Source organism: Lissotriton vulgaris, chromosome 10 (genome assembly GCF_964263255.1).
Source record: "Lissotriton vulgaris chromosome 10, aLisVul1.2, whole genome shotgun sequence".
Taxonomy (NCBI): domain Eukaryota; kingdom Metazoa; phylum Chordata; class Amphibia; order Caudata; family Salamandridae; genus Lissotriton; species Lissotriton vulgaris.
The window spans coordinates 196,100,612-196,124,325 of NC_141698.1; the positions used below are offsets into that span (position 1 = coordinate 196,100,612).

Sequence of the window (23,714 nt, forward strand, 5' to 3'; positions counted from 1 at the left end):
GTCGGTTTTTGACATGGCTCTGCGCTTCTGGCGCGGAAAAGCTGTGGCTAAGAACTGACGTCAGCACGCGGAGGCGGCGTCTAAATACTCCGACGACGTCATCACGGCGCCCACGACGGACGCGGAGCCGCAGACGACGCCTACCGACGCGCAAGGGTACTGCTACGCAAAACTTTCCGGATCCAGTCTGACGCCTGGGGATATTCTAAGGTAAGGAATCTATCACTAACTAATGTCTCTTACAGATATATCGTTACACAAGTAGTAACTTGTGCGTTCCTTGCATATAAGTATCCCTGCTCTGTAGACGCTTTAACATTGCTTACTTTGGAGGTTTTTTAAACAACACAGACGTTATTACATGTTATGATTCGTTAACCTCCGCACTTCTATGAATGTTACGCAGGGTTTTTATGTTGTATGGTCTAAATATAACGAGCGCTGCAACACACTGAACATCAATTTTAGTAACCCTAGCCTTTTGTGAGCATACCTACCCAGACCGGCCTCAGGAGAGTTTGGTTTAACCTTTTCCTTTGTATAGATTTAGCAGTCCGGATTGTCATCTTCCTCTGAACCAGCCAGGCCTGCTTACTTGATTTTTGACTCAAGATAGGCAAGCGGATGAGTGGTATTTGAATTAGAAACTGTAACAGCAAGTTTCAACATGGTGCATAACAGTATCCATGTTGGTTGAATAGGGTACACATTCAAGAATTATGATCATGTTAATCTTTTTGTAGTTTCAGATACAATAGATCTGATTCCAGATAACCATAAGTGGTAAGTTACCGCTTTATTAGGAGCCACAGCGAGCACCTAAACACACTTGGTCCTGACGAAAGCCTCAAGCAAATATGAGAAGGCTGAAACATGTTGACCTACTAGTGCGGTAGACTAGTAACTGGGTCTACACACGCACCACTTTTATGTTTTAATATCTCACATCACCGTCTTTCTGAATAAAGTTCTATGTCACCCGGTGGTGTAGGGAATTCTAATTTCACTGCACTTGAGCACACTCACGCCCTCTTTTAATTTCTGGGCACTACTGGCACATCAGTTGGTCTACCTCCAGGTGGAGAACAGCATATGTACTATCTAAAAGCCCTATGATGATGCTGTAACGGTACACCAAGGTGGAGAACCAAGATATATATATATATATATATATATATTTTTTTTTTTAAATAATTTGTATTATTTCTTATATCATGCATGACTTACCAATTATTTATCACTGTTACAGCCATTACGCAGATGGCCCAGCAAGCACTGTGCATACCATTCAAATTCACTTACCTAATGTCTACCCCAACAGTTTTAAGCCCCCACCCCTCTAACCACACCCCCTGTCAGTGTGCCCCGCTTAACCAGCCCAATTCCATAGCTACCGGGTCGTCCTGTCTCCCATTTCATCAGACAGGGGAAAAGAAAATAAAAACAACCAGGAAGTTCCATTGATAAAGTGTATGCTCCATATGTCTCCGCCCGTTAGTACCATTAAACCTGGGAATATGCAGAGCGGGCCCCCCCCTCCCATTGTAATTTAGTACTCCATTCCTCACTATGTTTCTTGTAGGTTCACCACCCTCGCTCTCTCCCCTTGATCTGACTCCACACCCTCTTCCTCCTCCTCATCATCCCTGATAGGAATTTGAAGTTCTGCCACCAAAGCTCCCCAAGCCCTTGCAGCTCCAATGTTTTTTCATTAGCAGTGCACCTGGCTAGTTGCAAGCGAAGTGTCCCTTCACTCCCCGCCCAATTTAGAAAACTCGCTCTCCATCTCGAGTAATTAGGTCCTGCTTTCGACTTCCAGTGCATGGTAAGCTCCCGTTTCGCCATTATCAACCCTAGATCATAGAACTTACTAGAAATCTTAGTGCTGGGGGTATGTGGGAACCAAAGCAATAAACAAGTCCCTATCTCCACTTCTATTGCTCGTCCTGTCGCTTGATTTAGACACGCCACCACAACATCCCAGTAAGACCCCAGCCCCAATACAAGACCTGAGCATGGGACTCAAATCAGATCCGTCGGCGCTACACCTTGGGCACGGTGACTGGGAGCCCCCGAAATACTGTAGGATTTTAACCGGCGTCAAATAGGCCCTATGCAATGTAAAGAATTGAACTAATTGGAACCTGGCAATGCGCGTACCCTTCCAAGCGCGTCGCAGCAATAAAGGCTACGTCGTTTCCGGTATGGGTTTCCCATTTGCCTTTTAGAGCGTCAAGGGGTGGAAGCCGCTCGGTCGACAGTCACCTATAAAGGCACGTAATAGCCTTAAACGTACCCGCCGCCACGGTTACATATTGGCAGCCCAATGATGTTGGGGGTTCCAATAACCCCATCTTCCACTGCCGTTGAATTCCTGCTATTAAGGCAGAATGCAACAAATAGTCCCCTTGCGGTAACTCAAAAGTGCTCTGTAAGTCTTGAAATGACAACAGAGCTCCGTCCCTGTATAAATCCCCTAGCATGTGGACCCCAAGCTCCTCCCAAACGGCCAGCACAGACCAGTCCCCCCCCCCCCATGCGGAAGGGCTGTGCACATGCCCAAGGGAATCTCTGGAGCATATGGACAGGGAAATCCTGCTAGTTTCTGGCTCCGGTTCCAGCATGAGCCGAGAGTGCGCTCCTCAAGTGTAAGCTGGTCGAGACCGATCTTCTGCTGGAGAACTATAAATGCCAAGATATGCCGGGGAATAACTACCCTGTGGCCCCTCTGGGCCTCTGAACTCAAAAGCCACCGCAGCTGCGCCGCCAGATAGTACCATTCAAAATCGGGGACCGCCAGCCGCATCAGAGTGTTTAGTGCAACCCGCCGTCTACCGGAGCCCCATATAAACCCTCTTCTCAGGGCCCTAAGCCTCTGAAAGAATGACGCCGGGATCCACACAGGTAGCGTATGAAAAAAGTAGAGCAAACGCGGAAGCGCCATCATCTTCAACAAGGCTACCCTCCTGGCCACGGACAGGGAAAGGGTCCATGCTGCTCCGGAGCCCTCTCACCGCCCCGCCTATATTGCCTTCCATGAGCTCGGGCTGAGTGTGATAAATGCGGGCACCCAGGTAGGGTAAACATTGAGGCTCCCACCGCAGATCTCCCACCGTCAGAGGTACCTGACCCACCGGGACCAAGGGGAACAAACCGGTCTTACCCCAGTTCACTCTTAACCCTGAAAGACGGCCGAACTCCCGAAGCAGGGCTTTGGCACCCTGTAGTGAGTCGTCCACATCCGCCAGATACAGCAATAAATCATCCGCATACAGGGAGATGTAGTGGACCTCCCATCGCAGCAACAAGCCTTCATACGACCGTCCCTGTCTAGCATGCGCAGGCGATCCTCCTCCTGCCCTATATCTCGCAATAACGTTTTGCAAGCTCCCGTAGTGGACGAAATGCACACTCTCGCACACTCTCGCACTACAACTTTGAAAGCATCCCACTCCGGGGCCCTGCTTGACGCCGTCCCCGAGTTTTACGTGAAGTAATGCTCAATACCCTCCCGGACCTCGGTGCTAAAAAAGGGGTCTTTTAGTGTCACAGGGTTCAAGCGCCACGTAGGGATCACCTGTCGTTGCCTGGACCACTGTACCGCTATCAGACAAGGGTTGTGATCAGAGATTGTCTTCACTAAATATTAACTATGGTACATCAGCTCCTGAGCCCCCGGGGAAGACAAACTACTGTCAAGTCGTACATGGAAATCATGCGGTACTGAATAATATAAATAATCTCTAGCCGTGGGATGGTGTGTCCGCCAGACATCAACCAGCCCCCAGGTGTTCTGCCACTCCCGGCTTACCGTCGCTAGTCTGTGAACCGCAGACTGGGCCAACGGGGGATGGGACCGGTCCAAGTCCACATCAGTGATTGAATTAAAATCACCCCAGAAACACTGTGCCCGTAAGGAACAACGCCAGCTTCCCAGACAATCGTGAGAAGAAAGCGGACTGATCTATGTTCGGAGCGTACGCGCTGCACAGTACTAAATCTCTCCCATCTAGTCGCCCCATTACTGCAACAAACCTCCCCTCCGGGTCTACCACTGTACTCAAAGGCTGGAAGGGAACCCCTGAGCTCACCCAAACCAACGTCTCCCTTGCATATGTAGAATAGGTGGTATAAAACAGTTGGCCCCTCCATCTGCGCTTTAGTGCCCGCCCCTCAGCTTGGTCAATGTGAGTTTCCTGCAAAAAGGCCACCTGAATCCCTCTACGTACTAAATATGCATGTACCTTGTAATTTTTCGTCATGGAGTTCAGCCCCCACACATTCCAGGTGATACATTTCAACTCAAGTCGGGTCCCCATAGCGGAGCATACAACAGAATAATCTCCCCCTTAGCCTAGCAGGCACACTGACAGTCCCCAAAAGCCCAAAACATCTACAACAAACCCTCATCCCTCCCCTCCCCAGAACGGGTGCTAAACCATAGTAACCCATCCAAACCCCAATCCCAAATGACGGGAACTCTCTCGTAGCTACCAGAGTCTCACAACTAGCGTGAAGTTGAGGGGGTGAGCCTACACCAGGACAAGCTGGACAACGATCTCCATGGCTGTCCATCCACGCCCAGCCTCAAAAAGGAATCCCCCTCGGTGCTGCCCCGTCCCAGAAGAGCCCCCCGCCAAGCAATTGCCGCTCTCATCCCCCGGGTCAGCATGCAGTGTAATAAACCTCCCGCCATAGTCTCCAGGCCCACCTCCGTATCCCCTCCCATCACATGCTGTACTTAGGAGTACACCCTCTTACTGCATATATACTGGAACAAGAAATGTTCATTCATCCAGGAGGCCATCAGGAGTCCTCGGGGTGACATGAAGCAGGTCCTGGGAGCCCTCCTCAGAGCCCTCGGACACCAACTCCTCCGATCCCCGCTAAGATCCTGAGTCCGCCAATGAAGCAGCGGCCGTCGCCCCCGATATGACGGAGACCGCTTGAAGGGCCGCCCGTCGTTCCAAGTACGTCTGCAATGTCGATGGCGTCTGGCTAACCGCTGCCTGTTTCCTAGCTTGGCAGCTCCTGCGTGGTTTCGGTCGGTTCTCTGCCGTCTTCTCCTGTCCCGTATGACCATCAGTCCCACCTCGATACGTCTCTAGCCAATGCCATGCATCATCCGGTGTATTATAGAAGGATGCTTTACCATCGACCATCACTTTCAGGCGGGCAGGGAATAGAAGAGAATATTGTATGCCCTCGTCACGGAGGGCCTTCTTGACCGCCAGAAATGAGGACCGGCTTCGCTGGACTTCATAAGAGTAATCAGGGTAGATGGAGACAGAGGCATTGTCCACCCGATAGGGGCCCGCTGTCCGTGCTTACTGCAGGATGGCGTCACGGTCTTTGAAGTGCAATAGATGCGCCACCACAGGTCGAGGGGGTTGACCAAGAGCCGGAGGGCGGGCCGGCACCCGATGAGCCCGCTCCAACGTGTAGAACTGCGACAAGCCATAAGGAGCGACCACATCGCGCAACCAGGTCTCCAAATAGGTGATCATACTGTCCCCTTCAACTTTTTCGGGTAGGCCCACCACCCGTACGTTATTGCTCCAATTGCGCCCATCGGCATCTTCGGCTCTTTTCTCCAAGTGTTGCACCCTGTGCAGCAAGTTTCCCACTGCTGCATCGGTCGCCTTTTGGGCCGGCTCCAGCATCTCCAAGGTAAGTTCCGTTTGCTTGACGCGGTCGACCAGCTTTCCATGGTCTGCCCGCAACAACCCCAGACTCGTTGACACCTGCGCTATGTCTTGGCGCAGTGCGTCCTTCTTGTCCGAAATGGCCTTCAGAATTTGATCCATCTGCTGTTGTTGCAGCCCCGCCACCGGTGCTCCAGACAGGCCCTGATCTTGACCCTCCGGTAGTTCCTCAACGGGGTCAGGGGGCACCGTCCCAGTCTTCGGTCGTGGTTTCCCCATGTTCCAAGCCCCAACTACTGCCTACGATGGCCGTCAATCGGGAGCTCACAGCGGCGGTCCCCAGAGGCACTGACGCCAGCACTGGCGGCTCGCTGTCACCACTCTATGCCAGTCGGCCACCAACAGCGTCGATCACTCTCCTGCTGGTCAGTCTCCGTCACAAATGGGCCTCTTAGGAGGCCAGATGCCACTGCCCAGGATCAGCGCCACCGGACGGTTCCCCAAACATTGCCAGAGGCTGAACTACTCCGGCTGAACCGTGACCCCATCAGCGCAATGTGTCCTTGCAGCAGCTGCACTACCTCAGCTCCAGTCACTGCGGGCCTCCGCTCGTATCCCCTCCTTAACCTCCTGGCAAATGGACTCGCGGAGGGGGGGGCGATCCCTTGTCCGCAGCACGCACTGGCACCCCTGCACTGCCACTCTCCCAGACCTCTGCCACTCAGGGACACACTCCAGCGGTGACCCCCCCGGAACAGGAGGGATCTTCCAATGTGCCACCGCCCGGTCCCGCTCACCGCTATTCCCCCTCCGGTCACCTCATCAGTCACGGGGGTCTCCGGCTGCAGTACTCCGGCGGTGGCAGGATGTGCGTGCCCTTGCAGCAGGCACCGGAGCTCCAGCGCCGCCGTTCTCCCAGACACCGTCAGCTCAAGGGTGTACCCGAGCGCCGATGCCCCCCAGAACGGGGGGGGGGGGGGTGTTCCTACAACGTGTTACCACCCAGGTTCGTTAGCCGCTATACCCCCTCCGGCCACCTCACCATCCGCGGGGGTCTCCAGCTGCCGTTCTCTGGTGTCGCATGAATTCTTACAATCGGAAGCTCAGTGTGATTATGACCCGGACTGGACAGAGGAACTGGGGGGTGCCAGTTGTCTAGACACCTCTCCTAATCTTGGCATGCTCACTCCTCCCGTGCTACGGAGGAGGGTGCAAGTTATGCAGTGATGTTGCGCAGGGCGGCGGAGCCCCTCAACCTCCAACTCCCTACAGTGGCCATCAGGACTAATCTCTTGACAGGAGCGCTTCAGCCGGCGGCTACCTCTGCGGAGCCACTGCTGCCTTTTAATGAGGCACTTTCTGACGTTCTTTTGGGCACCTGGTCCAGGCCCAACACAGGGGCTTCTGTGGATAGGAACGTGGCCCATTGCCCGGCCCCTGGCGACACAATTTTCTTCTTCCAACACCCCACCCCTGAAAGTTTAGTTGTTCAAGCCTCAACGTCCCAGAGCGCATTCCCTACTGCACCCCCGGACAGAGAATCCAAGAGACTGGAACAATTTGGGAAGAGGATTTTTTCGTCTGCCACTTTAGGGCTGCAGTCTGTGAACACTGCATGCCTCTTGGGCAGTTACTCCCACTCTGTGTGGGATACGGTGGCGCAAGTGCTGCCTCAGTGTCCGGAGGAGGCATGGACAGTGCTCTCGAAGGCTATTGCTGAGGTGAGAGATGCAGCCAAGTTCACAATACGATGTGGCCTTGAAACTGCCGAATCGCTGGGCAGGGCGATTTCCACAACAGTGTCGCTCCTCCGCCACGACTGGCTGAGGACTACTAGCTTCTCGGGGGATGTCCAGAACACACTGTTGAACATGCCCTTTGATGGCATTCGCTTTTGTGGCAACAATGCAGATTGGAGCGTTTTAAGGACTGTGGCGCCCCAGCACGTTTGCTTTAGAGCCACAGGCCGCAACATTCTCACCGCGGACGTGGGACCCGCAAAGGCGGGTCAGGGGGCCAGCGGGCGGGTCAGTCCACTTCCACCCGAGCCACCACTGTCCCAAAACCTTCCTAGTTTGGTCTTTTATCCCCATCAAACGCCAGTGGGTGGCAGGATTCGCCATCACCTCCCCCACTGGCGCACCATCACTATGGACATGTGGGTTTTACAAATAGTCCAAAGGGGCTACTCCCTCCCCTTCGAGACTAACCCTCCAGCCATGCCACCCCAGTACCACTGCATGTCGGGGATCATTTGGCACTTCTTCAACAGGAAGTCGCGGCCCTCTTGGCCAAGGGGGCTATCAAGCGTGTTTCTGTGCCAAAAGTAGGATGTGGTAGTTATTTCCACTACTTACTGGTGCCCGAGAAGGAAAAGGGCCTGCGTCCTATCTTGGACCTCAGGTAAGTCAATCGCTTCCTCTGGAAGTGGAAGTTCAAAATGCTAACTCTGGCTCAGGTCTTGTATGCTCTCGACCTAGGAGACTGGATGGTAGCATTGGACTTGCAGGATGCATATTTCCATATTCCTGTCCTGCCGGTCCATCACCTGTGTAGGAGAGTAGGGTCTGCTATCCTATGGTCAACCCAAATATTTGCTTTTTGTTTCACTGGTTTATGACTTAATGTGGCTGTGGGCCTGCCAATCAGACCCACAGCCTGCTCTTCTCTCTCTAAATTTATGCCAAGGCACTTTAGGTGCCTTACCAATTGGAATATGGGTCACCTTGTGAGCCCCTGTTCAGTGTACCCTAGGTACCCAGGGCATAGGTGCATCCAAGGCCGACCAGGGGCTGCAGCACGTATTGTGCCACCCCTGGCCTGGCCTTACTATTTGACACAACTGGCTGATCACTCAGCTGGGGCAAGGTGGTGTAATCACCCTTTGCTTTAGGTATAGTAACTCTATATCTAACCTATACAAGGACACACTGTAGCCTATAAGTCACTCCTATGGCAGGCCTTATCAATCCTGGAGGCAGAGTGCTTAGTTATGTGTGAGATGGTGCTCTAGCATGAGCTGAGCCTGTCTGCAGCTTTCGGAACCATGTCCTTTAGCTGTTTCCTGATAGTGTCATACCATATACTCTTAAGTGCATTATGAACCTCGCGGTTAAATGCTAACTCTGGTTTGACATTATCAAAACATGTCAAATAAGGTGTCATACGAATTGGAATACTACCCCCTCGCCAATTCTGGCGACGGGGGTAGCATTCCACCCTTTTAGAGGGACACGACATGTACAGAACCTGAACCCCGGTTAAGGTTAAACCGAGCCTCAGCATCACAAAATGGATGCTGCCACCACAGACACAAGTCTGACCTCCTGCTGCTGGGAGTCCTTCCAGCGAGGGAGGCTTGGACAAAGGGTTTTCTGCCTTGGGAGGTGCGAGCACCACCCCAGACAGGATTTTGTGTATTGGGTAGGACAGGGCTGAATAGAATCAGACATTCCCGGGGCACACAAGGTGTCCCCGTGCATAGGCCAGTTCAAACCGGTGCTGGGGCATTCCAGCCCCAGCGCGAAAACTGGATAAAGGAAAGGGGGTGTAACCTACCCTATTCCTGGTCCCACCCATAGGAGGGACCTAGTAGGTAGTCCAGCCCCTAGAATTAGTTTAAAAGTAGGAGCTGAGTCCCAAGACGGCAGATAACCCTGAAATTAGACTACAAGAAGAAGAAACTCTGGACCTTCGACGTTCTGCTGCTCAGAAGACTGAAGAATCTCCCTTGTGGGCAGGAGTGGCTACCCTGTGAACACAGGCACCATCCAGCGATCAACGACTGCTTTGCTGCCGCCTCCCGCCGGAGCCCGAGCACAGAGCCTGACAAGAACCAGACTCCCAGACATCTAACAGCCCGATCCACAGTCCCTGATAAGCTGAGACGAGTGGAGGCGACCTGAGACGTGGGACCGGACCTCTTGAAAAGTCCACGAGAAGCTGACTGCACAGCACCTGAGGCACCCTCATCGCTGTGCTTGGGGTCTTGAGAAGCCCCACCACAGAGCAACATTTGCACCAAGGACCAGCCCTCCAGCTCTCACGAGATCTGCGTGGGGCCCTTTTGCTTTGTTCCACTCGACGCGCCTTTCCGGTTACTAGTCCGTTGGCTACTGGCCATTTTAGCGACCAAACAACAACTTTCCAATGCTGGTCTGGTTGCGCCAGACTGGCCCTTGCTGCTCCCAAAAGCAGCAACCCCTCTGACCTTGCTGGTTAGAGTGAGAAGCCTTCTCTGTTTCCTGCGTGGCTTGCATTAGCCAAGGCCTGTTTGCTCCGATCAAGAAGCAGACACCGCCATCAACTAGAGCCTACGTGGGACAGCTCGTGAGTGACTCCTGGTCATCGTCGCCTGGTCCACGCTGCTGAAGAGACAAGCTACACAACATCACCTGTTGGCACCTGACAACGCCTGGTTCCTTCCTGGTTCCACGCCGGTCACGGGCTAGTGACTGTGAACATTGTCCCCTCTGCTTTCAGGTCTTCATCAATTCAGATCCACCCTTGGATCCACCGGAACTCTTCACATCAGGTCGCCTGCAGCATCAACACTCCAAGGCTCCATCTGGGCTCCTGCAGAATCCCGACACACTTTGGCACCACTGCACCTGCTTCCTGTGGGTGAGGTAACGCTGGCACTCCGGTGCCCCCGAGTAGTTCAACACTCCTAGTGTCCAGATTCCAAAGGGTTAAGTCCTAGACTGACAGGAAGACTTCCTACCTTCACCTTTATTACTTTTACGCATCCATTGATTCCAGTATGAACTGCTTCTAACTTTGCGCACTGCAAACCAGATCTCGTGGGCCTCCTAGTTCCTAACCTGTGTTAGTCCAGCATAGCCCCAGCGATTCCCAAAGCCCTAGGCCTTACTTCGTTTTGACTCGTGGTACTTATACCACTTCTTTAGTATATGGTTTTAAGGGCCACCCGGGCCTATCCATATTTGTGCCACTTTTGTATACTTATCAAGTGAATTTTTTAACGTGTTTGCTTCTGTGCTCATAAAGAGTTCAGGGGACTATTTGTAATAATAAATACATATATATTTTGAATATATATCCTGTGTGGTGTCCTTTGACTTGGTGTTCAAGGTAGTTACATATGGTAATACAGCTGGCTTCACATGCCAAAAGAGTTTAGCCTAAGACTGCTTTGTCCACGCTACCACTAGGATAGCTGGTCTATAAGGTTCACTTGCAACCAATCACCATGAGGGTTGTTTGGACTGATGCAAGGTGGTCACTAGAACTAGTGAACATCATATATCAGGCCAACTTCTCACAACTGTTACCTGCGGTTCAAGGTAGGCCATGAGTATTTTCAGTTTACTGTTCTCCCCTTTGGCCATACCAGTGCCCCTCGGGTGTTAACTAAAGTGATGGTGGTGGTTGCAGCTCATCTGCGCAGATCAGGGGTTCCAGTCTTCCCCTATCTCGACGACTGGCTGTTGAAGGTGGACTCGCCCCAGGCAGTAGTCTCCCACCTCCAGACTACGGCCGACCTCCTGCATTTGCTGGGGTTCTCATCAATGTGCCGACGTCACACCTGATTTCCTCTCAGAAACTCTTCTTAATCGGAGCGGTACTGGATAAGACGCAGTTTCGGGCCTTTCCTCCAGAACGGCGAGTCCAGGATATTCAGGCTATGACTCTGATCTTTCGGCCTCTATCCTGGGTTTCGGTCTGGATGACCCTGACTCTGCTGGGCCTCATGGCCTCCTGCATCCTGCTGGTTACTCATGCCGGATGGCTTATGCAGGCTCTGCAGTGGGACCTGAAGTTCCAGTGGGCGCAGCATCAGGGGAACCTGTCCGATTAAGTCCAGATCTCAGAGGGCACTGCTCAACAGCTACAAAGGTGGCTCATGAACCGTCAATGGCAGATCCCTCTGCCTTCCCCAACCGGAGCACACATTAGTGACAGATGCGTCCCTCCTGGGAGGGGGGGGACACATGGTAGAGGCGTAGATCAGAGGCCTCTGGTCTCCAGCGGTGTCCAGGCTCCATATGAACCTTCTGAAGCTTCAGACGATCCGACTTGCACTTAAGGCGTTCCTTCCCTCTGTCAAGGGGAGAGTAGTGCAGGTGTTCTAGGACAACACCAACGCCATGTGGTACTGCAACAAACAGGGCGGGGTGGGGTTGTGGACCCTATGTCGGGAGGCTCTGTGCCTCTGGACATGGCTGGAACAGCAGGACATTTCCCTGGTGGTACAACACCTGGCAAGTTCACTGAACGCCAGGGCGGACGAACTCAGCCGCAGGTGCATGATGGATCACGAATGGAGTCTTCACTCTGACGTAGTGCAAGTGGGGAGAGCCTTGGTTAGATCTGTTTGCCACCGAAGAGAACTCCAATGTCAGCAGTTCTGCACGTTGGAATTTCCAAGGCGGCATTCGCTAGGCAATGCTTTTCGTCGCGAGTGGAGTAGCGGTCTGTTGTACGCCTTTCCGCCTATACCACTTCCGGTTGGCTATCCCGAGCTACTCAGTATGACCATCGATCCCCCAATCCGAGTGACTCTTCGGGAGGATCTTCTGTCGCAGCAGCAGGGGACGGTCCTCCACCCATACCTGTCCATTCGCCAGCTCTTTGTTTGGAGATTGAGCGGCGGCAGTTGATTCCTTTTGACTTGCCTCCTGAAGTCTGTGATGGCATTCTGGGAGCCAGGCGTCCCTCCATTAAGTTGGTATACGTCTGCAGGTGGATCACATTTGTGGCATGGGGCACAGCAAAGGCTGTGGATCCCCTTTCTGCCCCTCTTTCAGAAGTTCATATGTTCCTTCTTTCTTCAAGGGCTACCTTTCTGCTATTTCGGCCTTTCTCAGGCTCCTTGATCAGCCCTCTCTTTTCAAGTCCCCTGTTGTAAATAGATTCCTTAAAGGCATTACTAATCGTTTCCCTCCTATTCCTTTCGTAATGCCACTGTGGGACTTGAATCTCGTTCTTACATATTTCATGTGCGCTCCCTTTTAGCGTCTTCACAACTGTCCTCTTAGTCTACTAACTTTGAAGACTGCTTTCCTGGTTATCATCACCTCTGCCAGGAGAGAGAGTGAGCTCCAGGCTCTTTCTTGTAAACCTCCTTTTCTATCTGTCCATCCAGACAAGGTTGTGTTCAGAACACATCCATCCTTCCTGCCAAAGGTTGTCACTGCCTTTCACATCGGGCAGACAATCACTTTGCACACCTTCTTACCACCTCCGCATCCTTCTAGCGAGGAAGCGGGGCTTCACCGTCTCACCCAAAACGCGTGCTCTCGTTTTACTTGAACCGCACACAACAGTTCCGGGTGGATGTCCAGCTCTTTGATGGCTAAGTTGGTGCCGAGAAAGGTCGGGCCGTACACAAGCAGACTATCTGTTCCGGGTGGATGACCAGCTCTTTGATGGCTAAGTTGGTGCCGAGAAAGGTCGGGCCGTACACAAGCAAACTATCTCCCGATGGATCGTCTTGTGAATTAAAGCCTTTAATTCTCCGTCTAAAAAGGAGGCTCCGTTGGGGCTGCGCGTCCATTCTACCAGGGCGACAGCAGCCACTACAGCATTGGGACGTGGTGTCCCCCTGTAAGACATCTGTCAGGCAGCTACGTGGGCCTGCAACACACTTTTACTAAGCACTATTGCCTAGACAGCCAAGTCCAAAAAGACTTCTTCTTTGGCCGTTCTGTTCTCTTTCTGGTGTGATCTTGAGTCGCAGACCCATCACCGGGGTTATTATTGCTGGGGTGTCTATTCTAAGGTAAGAAAACTATTACTATGTGCTTCTTTCAGATGAACAAGTTACTTACCTTCAGTAACGATATATCTGTAAAACATTTGTAGTGATAGATTCCTTACCACCCCACCCATCCGCCCCGTTCTGCGTACTGATTTCTTGGGTTAAGGTCATCCCTTTCAGGGCCCTAGTTTCAAGGCACCAGTGGTCAGTATCTTGCATAGCTCTGCGTTTCTGGCGAGGAAAGTCGTGTACAGAACTGACAGCGTGCGAGGGCGACGTCTAAGTAGCTGCTGCGACTTAATCTTGGCTACCACAAAGCCAACGACTGACGCGGAGCCGCATGACTTCACCTTCCGTCGCGCAGGGGTACTGCTGACGAAAACTTTCCGGATCCAGTCTGATGCCTCGGGGTAATTCTAAAGTAAGGAATCTATCACTACGAATGTTTCTTACAGATATATCACTACCGAAGGTAAGTAACTTTTTCATTTGTGACATTTGTTTTTCATTACAGTGTAGGTAGTCCATGGGTGATTCTGAAGATAGTGACTGACATCTCCATATTAATTTTATTTTGCATTGGAAATTTCACTTCCATTGCATCCGGATCAACAGACTATTTGCTCAGTTAAGGCTGGTTCTTCACCCATTGGCCTAATCTGCAGGAACGCCTATAGCAAGACTTGTGATGTGATTTATCAGACTACTTTCTTAGCTTTTTCTGCTAACAGTAATACAGTGACTGAGTTAAGTACAATTGCCATCCGCCAGATGTTCCTAGCCATTTCTCTTTTGATTTTTACCACTGCCAATTTTGAAACAAAGCAAACCTGTTTTGGTTACAAATTTTGCACGAATGAAACTGGAGTTGTTTTTTTATACAGTAGTGGCAGTCATAATTGCGGTGTGTTTAATTGTTTGGTGATTAGCATGCTACCACCTCTTCCTCAGTTATTTCATTTTCACCATTGAGTGTTGTGTATTGTGCGGAAAGCTTTTGAATCCTGAACTTGAGATGCAATGGTAGGCCTCATGGCAAAATTAGGAGAGGTCAAATATACAATGTTTGTTAAATTGGCAGAAAATTATCACATTCTAATCCCAAGTACGTGCCACAGTAGTACAAAATCCAAGAACCTCAATTATTGGATCAGTCATTTACAGTATTTCATTTTCAGTAGTTTTTCTTATTTTCAAATATTAACTTCCTGATTTTAGCTGGCCCTGTAAAAGGTCCGAAAGAAACCTTGATTTGTGAAAATGTTTATCCTAGTCATGCAGTAGAAATGAAAAATCTTTAATGTCATCTACTCAATGTTATCCGTAATGAAATACTTGCAAAGCTATTATGAACTCGTTCAAATTGATTGGAAAAAAAATTATAGAGCACAATCCTTATGAGGTTAAATATTTTAAATATCTTTTTTTCTTTTACCAGAAATATCTTGAAGTACCTGAAACAGACTTCAAGGATAGCCATTGGACCATTAAGGATATCCTCATTAACTGTGTCACAGTCACTACCTTTGTTGGGCACAATACAGTTGTACTGTTCTTCAGCTTTGGAGAATTCTGTTTCTAACAAGCTATCGACAGAGGTACTTGAACTTTATTACCATTTAAGAACTATATTGAACTTCTGTTGCCCACTCTCTGATGTAAAATGTGTGAATTTAGGTTTGGCCCTTTATTTCTATTTATTCTTTACTTTGTAGCAGGTGTGGCTGTAGATGCACTTGCTCTGCATACTCCTGCAATCTAGTGTTGGGCTTGGACGTTGTCCCTTGTTTTTCTTTGAAGAAGTCTTTTCAGTTACAAGCTATAGTGACTATTCCTTTAGTTGGTAATGCACATTGTTAGTTTCTTTTTTCTCCTATCATTGGCTTCGGGCGTGTACCGATACGGGTCCATGTTCGGTGCCTAAAAGAACTACTCACGGGACCACAATCATGGTTTATCATTGTTCGAGGATCTTTGACTCTCACAATCTCTTCGCCTTCCACTGGGGCCTCGACCCTCATCTCCAGCGTTTCATGACAAGACCTTTCTTTGGTCCTTCTGGTTAATCATCAGACTTGCAAGGTGCCAATACCTTGCCTCAGGCTACTCTGCATCTCTTTCTCCACACCCCTCCAGTGAAAGCCTGGTGTTGCAGGCGTCTGAAACTCTGACAAACCGGATTACCTGCTTGACTACTGAGACCAGTTTTTAAGTATCACCCCTCATCAGCCAGGCAAGCTTGAATCCAGTGGCATAGTGAGTCCAGGACCCACATCTGGGCAGACCCAGTACACTGAAGGTAAGAAAGTGAAAGACACACAAATGATGGGCAGAATGCGGAACAAATCAAACATTCACCCCCAGTCACGAGATCTGGGTTAAATTAATAGTTCTTTTGCTTACCATGCCACCCCAGTTTTGGCCCAGCAATATCCACATCAGTATTGACCCTGCTCCTCATGGGAACAGTCCAGCCTGAACTGCTAAGCCAGGTCCGCCCCAGCTCTGCATTTTCGCTAGGTCAGGGAGCCTCCATCCACTGCCCCCGCCCAGCTCTACCTGACAAACCCCTTTAGCGCACCCTTAGTGGTTACAGCCACCCGGTTGTAGAACGATTCTTGTCAGGTTTTCTGACCAACACTTCGGATAGGTGGATCCTGCATATAGTTGGGAAGGTGTACTTTGCCTTTAATTACCACTCTTCATACAATTTGCCATTTACAAAGTGACTGATGAGGGCCATCTAGCTGTCTTGTGGCAGAAAGGGTGGGCACTTTTAGCCAAATGGGGCTATTGAGAGGGTGCCTTTGCCTGAAGTAGGTCGTGGTTGTTCTTCCCTCTACTTTCTGGTGTCGAAGAAGGATAGAAGCCTAATCCTAGATTGGACCAGCGCCCACTCGAGGCCTTCTTCGGAAATGAACAATTCAAGCTGCTAACACTTGCCCAGGTATTTATTGGCTGTCCTCCATCCTGGAGACTGAAGTGTGGCGTTGGACCTGCAAGGCGCCTATTTTGAAATAACCGTCTTGCAAGTCTATCAGCGCTACCTGTGGTGCTATATATGGTATCATCATTGACTGTGATCTACAGAGATTTGCCCCTGAGGAAGGGACATTAATGTCCCAAAATGGCAATATTATGTAATGTTTTTATGTTTAATTTATGTTGAATTGTACCCAACAAACTTGTTACATTACTTTAATGCGCGTAAAATCATGAGTGAAGGATTCATAAAAGTATTATCAGGAAGATTAAAGAATACTAATTGAATAGAATCAAGTATTCTAATAAAATAATGAGCAGAGATTTTTTATCAAAAACATTTCTTTACATTTTGATTGTGAATAGTGTGCATCACATCCAAGTCTGTGTACTGGTTATATACAGTGACACATCCCTGTGTGCCATGCCTACAACCCACTGCCCTCTAGCTGGGTGCACTATACCAGTGGTGAGGGTATAGGTGCATGAGCCCTGTACCCCTATTTATTTATTTCGCGATTTCTAAAGCGCCTGGTGACCCGTAGGCATCCCCGCGCTAAGTCCATTCTTAGACATTGTAAGTGCAGTACTGCCGTTAGGAGTATATGATGCTGAGAGTTTGTCTTACGAACTCCACAGCACCATAATGGATGCACTGAAAACTGAAGTTTGGTATCAAACTTTGCAGCACATTAAACCCACACTGATGGGATTTAATGAAAAATGCACACAAGAGGGCATCTTAGAGATGCCCCTTGAAAACAAACCTACCACTAGTGTCCAGGCTGAGTGGCTGGTTTCAGCTGCCACCACCAGACATGTTTCTGGACCCCTGGGTCGAGAGCCTGCTGCTCTCGGGAGCCTGAAAAAATGCATATCCTGGGACGAGAAGCCAAGCCTCCTCCCCCAGGATGGGCAGGGTCCACGAAGGGGAAGCATCGAAGGGTTGCTGCCTTTGTGAGCTTCCCCAGGCCACTTGCTGCTTTCAGAAACTGGTCCCCTCTGGTTCTGACCTCCACTTTGGGCAGGAGAACCGGGGGGGAAAGACAAGTGAGGATGAGAGGTGTGCCCACCTCTGCCAACTCCACCCCTCAGGTGGGGGAGGCGAGGTGAAGCACAACTCTGTCCCCGCCATCTTGCAGATGGGGGGACTAAGCCAACCAGGGAAAGCCTTATGCTCCCCTCCCACTGGAGGGTGGCATAATAGGGGGTGTGCTCACCCCAACCTTTTACCTACCTGTAACGCTCCTAAATCAAGTATTTTGGGGCACCCCTGAACCTTGCTTCCTCTGACCAGAAGAATCCAAAAGAAAAGAAAGTTTGAACAGCCGTGCCGAAGTTAACAAGAAGAGGACACCCACTGACTTTGCCCCAGCCCTACCGGCCTGTCTCCAACTGAAACCTGCTCCTGTGAAATCCGAATGTGTCCGGCAGCCAGCAACCTTGAAGGACCTGCCTGCCGTCAACCACAAATACGGTGTCTGCCGTGAACTCCGGATTTGTTCATCTCCAACCTCTGGCTCCAGCCTGACACTGAGAATCGGCACCACTCTACACCCGCCATCCACGCCCCTAGCTTGAGTGGGTGAACACCACAAGGAGGTCTCCTTGGCACTCCTGACCGGAGATCTGGCGACCCCTGACCTGCCCCAAGCCTCCAGCCGATGCCTGCAGCCTAAATCCGTAAGTTCCCTCAGCCGCAACCTGGAGCTGGTAGTAAGATCCGACCCTAAAAGGCACCCCTGCACTCGACGCCCCATGGCCTTGGGTGGCCAAACTGACCGTGCCTAACCCACCCCCAATATCCCAACTTACCTCTCAAAGTGGTGATCGCACTCAGAAGACTTTCGTCCCCAAACCTGCAGTGCCTTTGCAAACAGGAGGTTCCCCATTGCAGACAGGGCGCCCGACCTCAAAACAGCCTCCTGCACCTGGCCGCCCTAGTCCTGCTGAGGGTGCACCTTTTGGTGCTACTTTGTTTCCCCATTTGCCCGGAGCTAAAGTCCAGGAGCTTTGGTCCCATAACCAAGTGGTTTGCTCGTCAGCAGCGACCAACTGGCGGCTCCCTATCCACCATTGGATAACATTGGGCTTCAGCACTCTGCACCCGGCCGCCCTAGTGTCGCTGAAGGTGTAACAAGAGTGCATCCCTGACGGACCCCTGAGTCTACCCCCAGAACCTCAACTCCCACTACAGATTACTTACCTTAAAGCCGATAACACAATGTTTGAGGCATGTGAGCTGTATATCTTATGCTTGTGCATAGATCGCCATCTCGTGTTTGTTTTTGTGCACTTTGTTTTTGTTCGAAGAAGTCTTTCCAGTCACGAGGTAGTTGACTCCTCCTTTCGGTGATAGTGCGCATGGGCATTGACTCATTCCTTAGATTTTTTTTTCCGCCATCAGGTTCGGATGTTTATTGCAGCGCTCCGATTTGGCACCGTTTCTCGGACCCCTTCGTCGCGCAATGCATACCCTTAACGGAATTGTTATCGATCGCAGACCCCATTCGTCGCTTATTGTCTCAACTTTGAAATCGTTGATCGGAAAACTTGTGGAAGGCCGTCGGGCCTACCTGCGCTGACCGCTCTAGCATTAGATGGAACTGACTCCTTTCAAGTGATGTCCCGGGTGTCATGCTAAATTTCCATGCACCGACTTGCACGAAGTGTGCAACCTCTATATGTCCCCGGAACACGACAAGAAAGATTGCGACGCATATCGATCGTTATGATCGAAAAATACTCTTTTGGTCCTTCCGCTCGACGTCACAAGATGAAACAGCAAAGCAGCGCCGCACCAGACATCTTCGGCGAAGAGTCCGACTCTGAACATCATGCCCAAGGAGCCGAAGAAGAACAATTCTCTCTGTCTGAGGATGACTCAGACATCGAAAAGAGGTGCAAGTTACTCTGAGTCAGCATCCCGTTAGTAAAGACAACCCCTTGCACCCCCAACAATGTCAAACAAAGGCTCTTGTCTCTCTTCTGTTTTTGGGCCAATGTCGACACCGACAAAAGGTTTCCAATGCCCCGCCCTCTGCTCCGAAACATAGAGAAAATCCTTCTGGTTCTGGCTCAAGCCTACCCCATCTCGGTGCCGACCTAACTCCTTCGGCACCGAAACACAAGTCCAAGCCGACACCACCAGCGCCAAAAGGCTCTGAGCTGAAACCTTTGATGCTGGATCAGGCAACCAAGGATAAAGGCACTCCGTCAAAACAGCCTCGGTGCGATCACTCCATTTCGGATCCAAAACAGAAAAAGTTGGTGATTCACCCTGATACAGGGGATATTCAGTCCACTTTACCAAAAAACAGGAAATTAGACCTCCCAGAGGACTACCACATTCCTTTTAAAAAGAAAAGTGTGGGTACTAACCCTTCTCCTCCTTATATCACACCTACTTCTCCTACTAATCCTAATTTATTTCACCTAATCCACAAGATGATGGAGAAGGCAATCAGGATCCCCCCACAGGACACTGATAATTGGCAGGACTATCACACTGATCAAGATGATCCAGATTTGTACCCCTCCAGACCCTCCCCACCAGATGATAACATTGGGTACGTTGAGCTCCTTAACCGCATCGCTGCGGCGGTTATTTTTCCGCTGTGCGGCTTTTTTCTAAAAGCCGCGTTACATGACGAGCTCAACTCGTCATCCGCACACGACCACCATGGCTGATGACTAGCTGAGCTCGTCATCAGCAGCGAAGGGGCTAATAGGGCTGCTCAATATCACGGGGTGGAGTTGCATTCAGAACCATTAGGACAGGATTTCCTCTTTGAGACCCTTAACTTCTCTCACAGTCACTCATACATTACCTTTGCTCAAAGGCATGTTAAAACACTGAGGACATTTTCAAATACCCTGTCGGGGCAAAAATTATAACTCTTAGAGTGGAGAAAAAAAATAAGACTGCTCCCACCGACCCTACCTACATCAAAGGTCAGTTACCTTTAGGCTCTCTTGTAGTCTCTAATGCTTGCAAGATAGCCAACTCCCAAACCTCAGGTGAAGCTCCTCCTCCAGATCAGGAGTCCAAGCTCATTGACGCCTCAGGCAAAAGAGTAGCTTCACAAGCAGCTAACCATTGGCATATTGCCTATGCTCAAGCTTTGTTGGCTCATTATGACTGGGCTCATTACGATGAGTTAGCGAAACTCATGCAGTTCTTACCAGACGATCACTAGTTTAAGGCTAACAACCTTATTCAAGAGGGTAAGCTCATTGCAAATACATCTATCAGGTGTGCCGTAGATGCGGCAGACACAGCAGCCCGTACAATTAACACCAGTCCCATTTAAAAGTTTTCTCATTACCCGAGCTTGGTCTAGAAGCAGAAGCCATGAGCTTTAAAATTAAAGAAAATAATTGCATTATATTTTCGGGCCTACTCGTGTATCGCCCCCCTGGTCTGAGAACACCTTTTATCAGAGCACTGCACACCTTTCTTGAATCTACATCTAACTCCGTCACATATACCGTTCTGGGTGATTTTAATTTTCACTTAGAAGCAAATAATGACTCTGACTCAACTACTTTAATTGACAATTTTTTAAGTTTTGACATGATTCAACTAGTCTCAAACCCCACTCATATCGCAGGACACACCCTTGACGGCATTTTCACTAGCAATAACCATATCAAAGCTATCTCTACCAAAGCAGTCCCTTGGTCTGACCACTATGCTATCTTTTTTAATATGTCTCTGATTGAACGTACACATCATCGAAGAGGCCTTATGCTTCCCGAAAAGACACGTCCTTGGAACAAGCTTGAACCCGCCCTTCTGGCACAGTCACTTGCAAAAGATCCCCCTGCTCTCGAAACCGGCAACACCAACTTAGGAGCGGCCAAATTCCAAGATTGGATTCAGCAGACAGTTGACGAACTAGCCCCTGTAGAAATAAAAAAAGCCAGAAGACGCTGTGCCACTGCACCTTGGTATTCCATGGAGGTGAAACACATAAAACAAAAATGCCGACGACTTGAGCGGTCGTGGCGCTCGGATTATAGTGTTCAAAACAAACAAATTTACATCAAAGCCCTGCAGGAATACAAAACAGCAATAGTGCAGGCTAAATCGGCCTATTTTACAAATAAAATCCAGGCAGCCTCCAATACTCCAAAAGAACTATTTAAAACTGTCACTCATCTCACTAGGACCCCCCGCGACACTGTTTTTAGCCCTGACCAAAACTTTGTGACTAATATTGCTACCTTTTTCCAACATAAGGTCCAGACAGTTTATGACGACCTTAGCTCATCGGCATCAATCTCATCTAAGGAGAATAATGACACTGTCCCCCGGTCTGGTCCTAGTTATCCCTCCTTTCCCTTATTAGAGGAGTCACAGGTGGCAGACCTCATCACACAGATGAAGTCAGGGTCTCCATTAGATCCCTGTCCACCGCGTATATTACATAAGGTTCCGCTGACAGTGGCAGCTGTTCTGACCCCCTTGATTAACAACATTATCATCTCAGGTGTTTTCCCTATCAGCTGGAAAAAAGCATGTATTCGACCAATCCTGAAAAAGGATTCATTGAACCCAGCCGAACCAAAGAATTATCGACCAATATCCTGCCTGCCGCTACCTGCCAAGATTCTCGAAAAAGCCATCAACCTAGAAATGATGCGCTATGTTGATCATAACAAACTTCTAGACCCCTCCCAACATGGATTCCGCCCTTCCCATTCAACAGAGTCGGCCCTGATTATGGCGACAGAAAATATTCGAAGAACTATGGATGAGGGCGGCAGAACTGCCCTGATTTTACTTGACCTCACAGCGGCTTTCGATACCGTGAACCATTCAATCCTGTTAAACAGACTAAAAACACTTGGCTTCACGGACGCTGCCCTAGCCCTCTTAACATCCTTTTTGGACTCTCGAATCCAACAAGTGCACTGGGAAGGTCTTACATCTGACGAATTCTCCCTTCCAGGTGGGGTCCCTCAAGGATCGGCACTATCTCCCACCCTGTTTAATTTATATGTCACCCCCTTAGCTGCCTTAGTTCAATCCCATGGTCTGCAATTAGTATCCTACGCTGACGACACTCAAATAGTAGTCTCAGTGTCCCAGTCCATCCAAGCCACTGCGGAGCGCTTTAAGAACTGTCTTCTCAGTGTAAAAAACTGGATGAGCCTTAACTTTTTAAAACTAAATGCAGACAAGACCGAGATAATTGAGTTCGGTCAGAAACCATCGATCTGGAACAACCTCTGGTGGCCCCCAGAGGCGGGCTCCTGCCCAAGTCCAGCAGAAAAGGTCAGGAACCTTGGCTTTCTGGTTGATAAAGATCTATCTTGTAAGGCTCAGATTAACCAGGTAACGTCTACCTGCTTCCATACCATCAAGATCCTTAGGAAAGTTCTACCTTATATCCCCCCCACATTGCAAAAAACTGTTATGGGTGCCCTGGTAATGTCCCGAGTGGACTATTGCAATTCTCTCTCTACTTGGGCACAGGAGAAAAACAACTGAATAAGCTGCAGGCAATTCAAAACGCCGCAGCCAGGGTTCTGATGAATCTACCCTATCGTCACCCAACATCTAAAGTCATTAGGAAACTTCACTGGCTACCAGTCAGGTGTAGAATTCAATTTAAAGCCCTCTGTCTGGCCCACAGATCTGTGCACGGTACGGGATCTGACGATCTTGCCAAACTACTTCCTCGATATGTGCCATCACGTGCGCTGAGATCAGCCGGTCTTGATCTTATCTGCCAACCTAAAATAAGAAGACAACGCTGGGGTGGCAGATCTTTCTCTTACCAGGCTTCCAGACTGTGGAACTCTCTACCCCCTGCACTGCGCTCACAAAAATCTAAACTTTGTTTCAGAAAAGCACTGAAAACCTGGCTCTTTTCCTCGTATTAAGACTGGCTCACACTGCTCTCTAGTCACTCAGCGCCAAGACGCCGCGGCATTCGAGCGCTTTACAAGTACTTCAGTCAGTCAGTCAGTGTACTCTTACGAAGGCATGCATGGTTGAGAATTTCAGGTTTCAAACCTAAGGTGCAAACATCCATCCTCAACCAACCCTTTGATAAGGAACATCTCTTTGGACCATCAGTTGACACTTCGCTGGAAAAAATGAAAAAAGATACAGAGGTTGCAAAGTCCATTGGGGCTTTTCAGTCACCCACCAATAGGGGCTCCTTTCGCCGCTTCTTTTATAGGGGTGGCTCTAAAAACATATCCAACGAGACTACCTCCTCCTCTTACAAGGGTAATACTCAATCCCCCTCAACAAAAGGTTATTTCAGGGGAGGTTTTAGAGGGAACAATAGTAAAGGAAAAAGCAGAGGCAACTCCACACGCTCTTCCCTCACCAGCAAAAACAGTGA

The 23,714-nt window shown here is 49.8% G+C and overlaps 1 protein-coding gene across 1 annotated transcript in view; it reads left to right on the forward strand.

Moving 5' to 3' along the window:
* The window catches only part of SMG1 (SMG1 nonsense mediated mRNA decay associated PI3K related kinase), a 1,828,328-nt gene that overhangs the window by 713,089 nt on the left and 1,091,525 nt on the right, over positions 1-23,714 (forward strand). Inside the window, exon 28 of the mRNA XM_086940872.1 lies at positions 14,807-14,966. Within this exon, the coding sequence (XP_086796998.1) occupies positions 14,807-14,966 (160 nt within the window). The remainder of the gene's footprint in view (positions 1-14,806; positions 14,967-23,714) is intronic.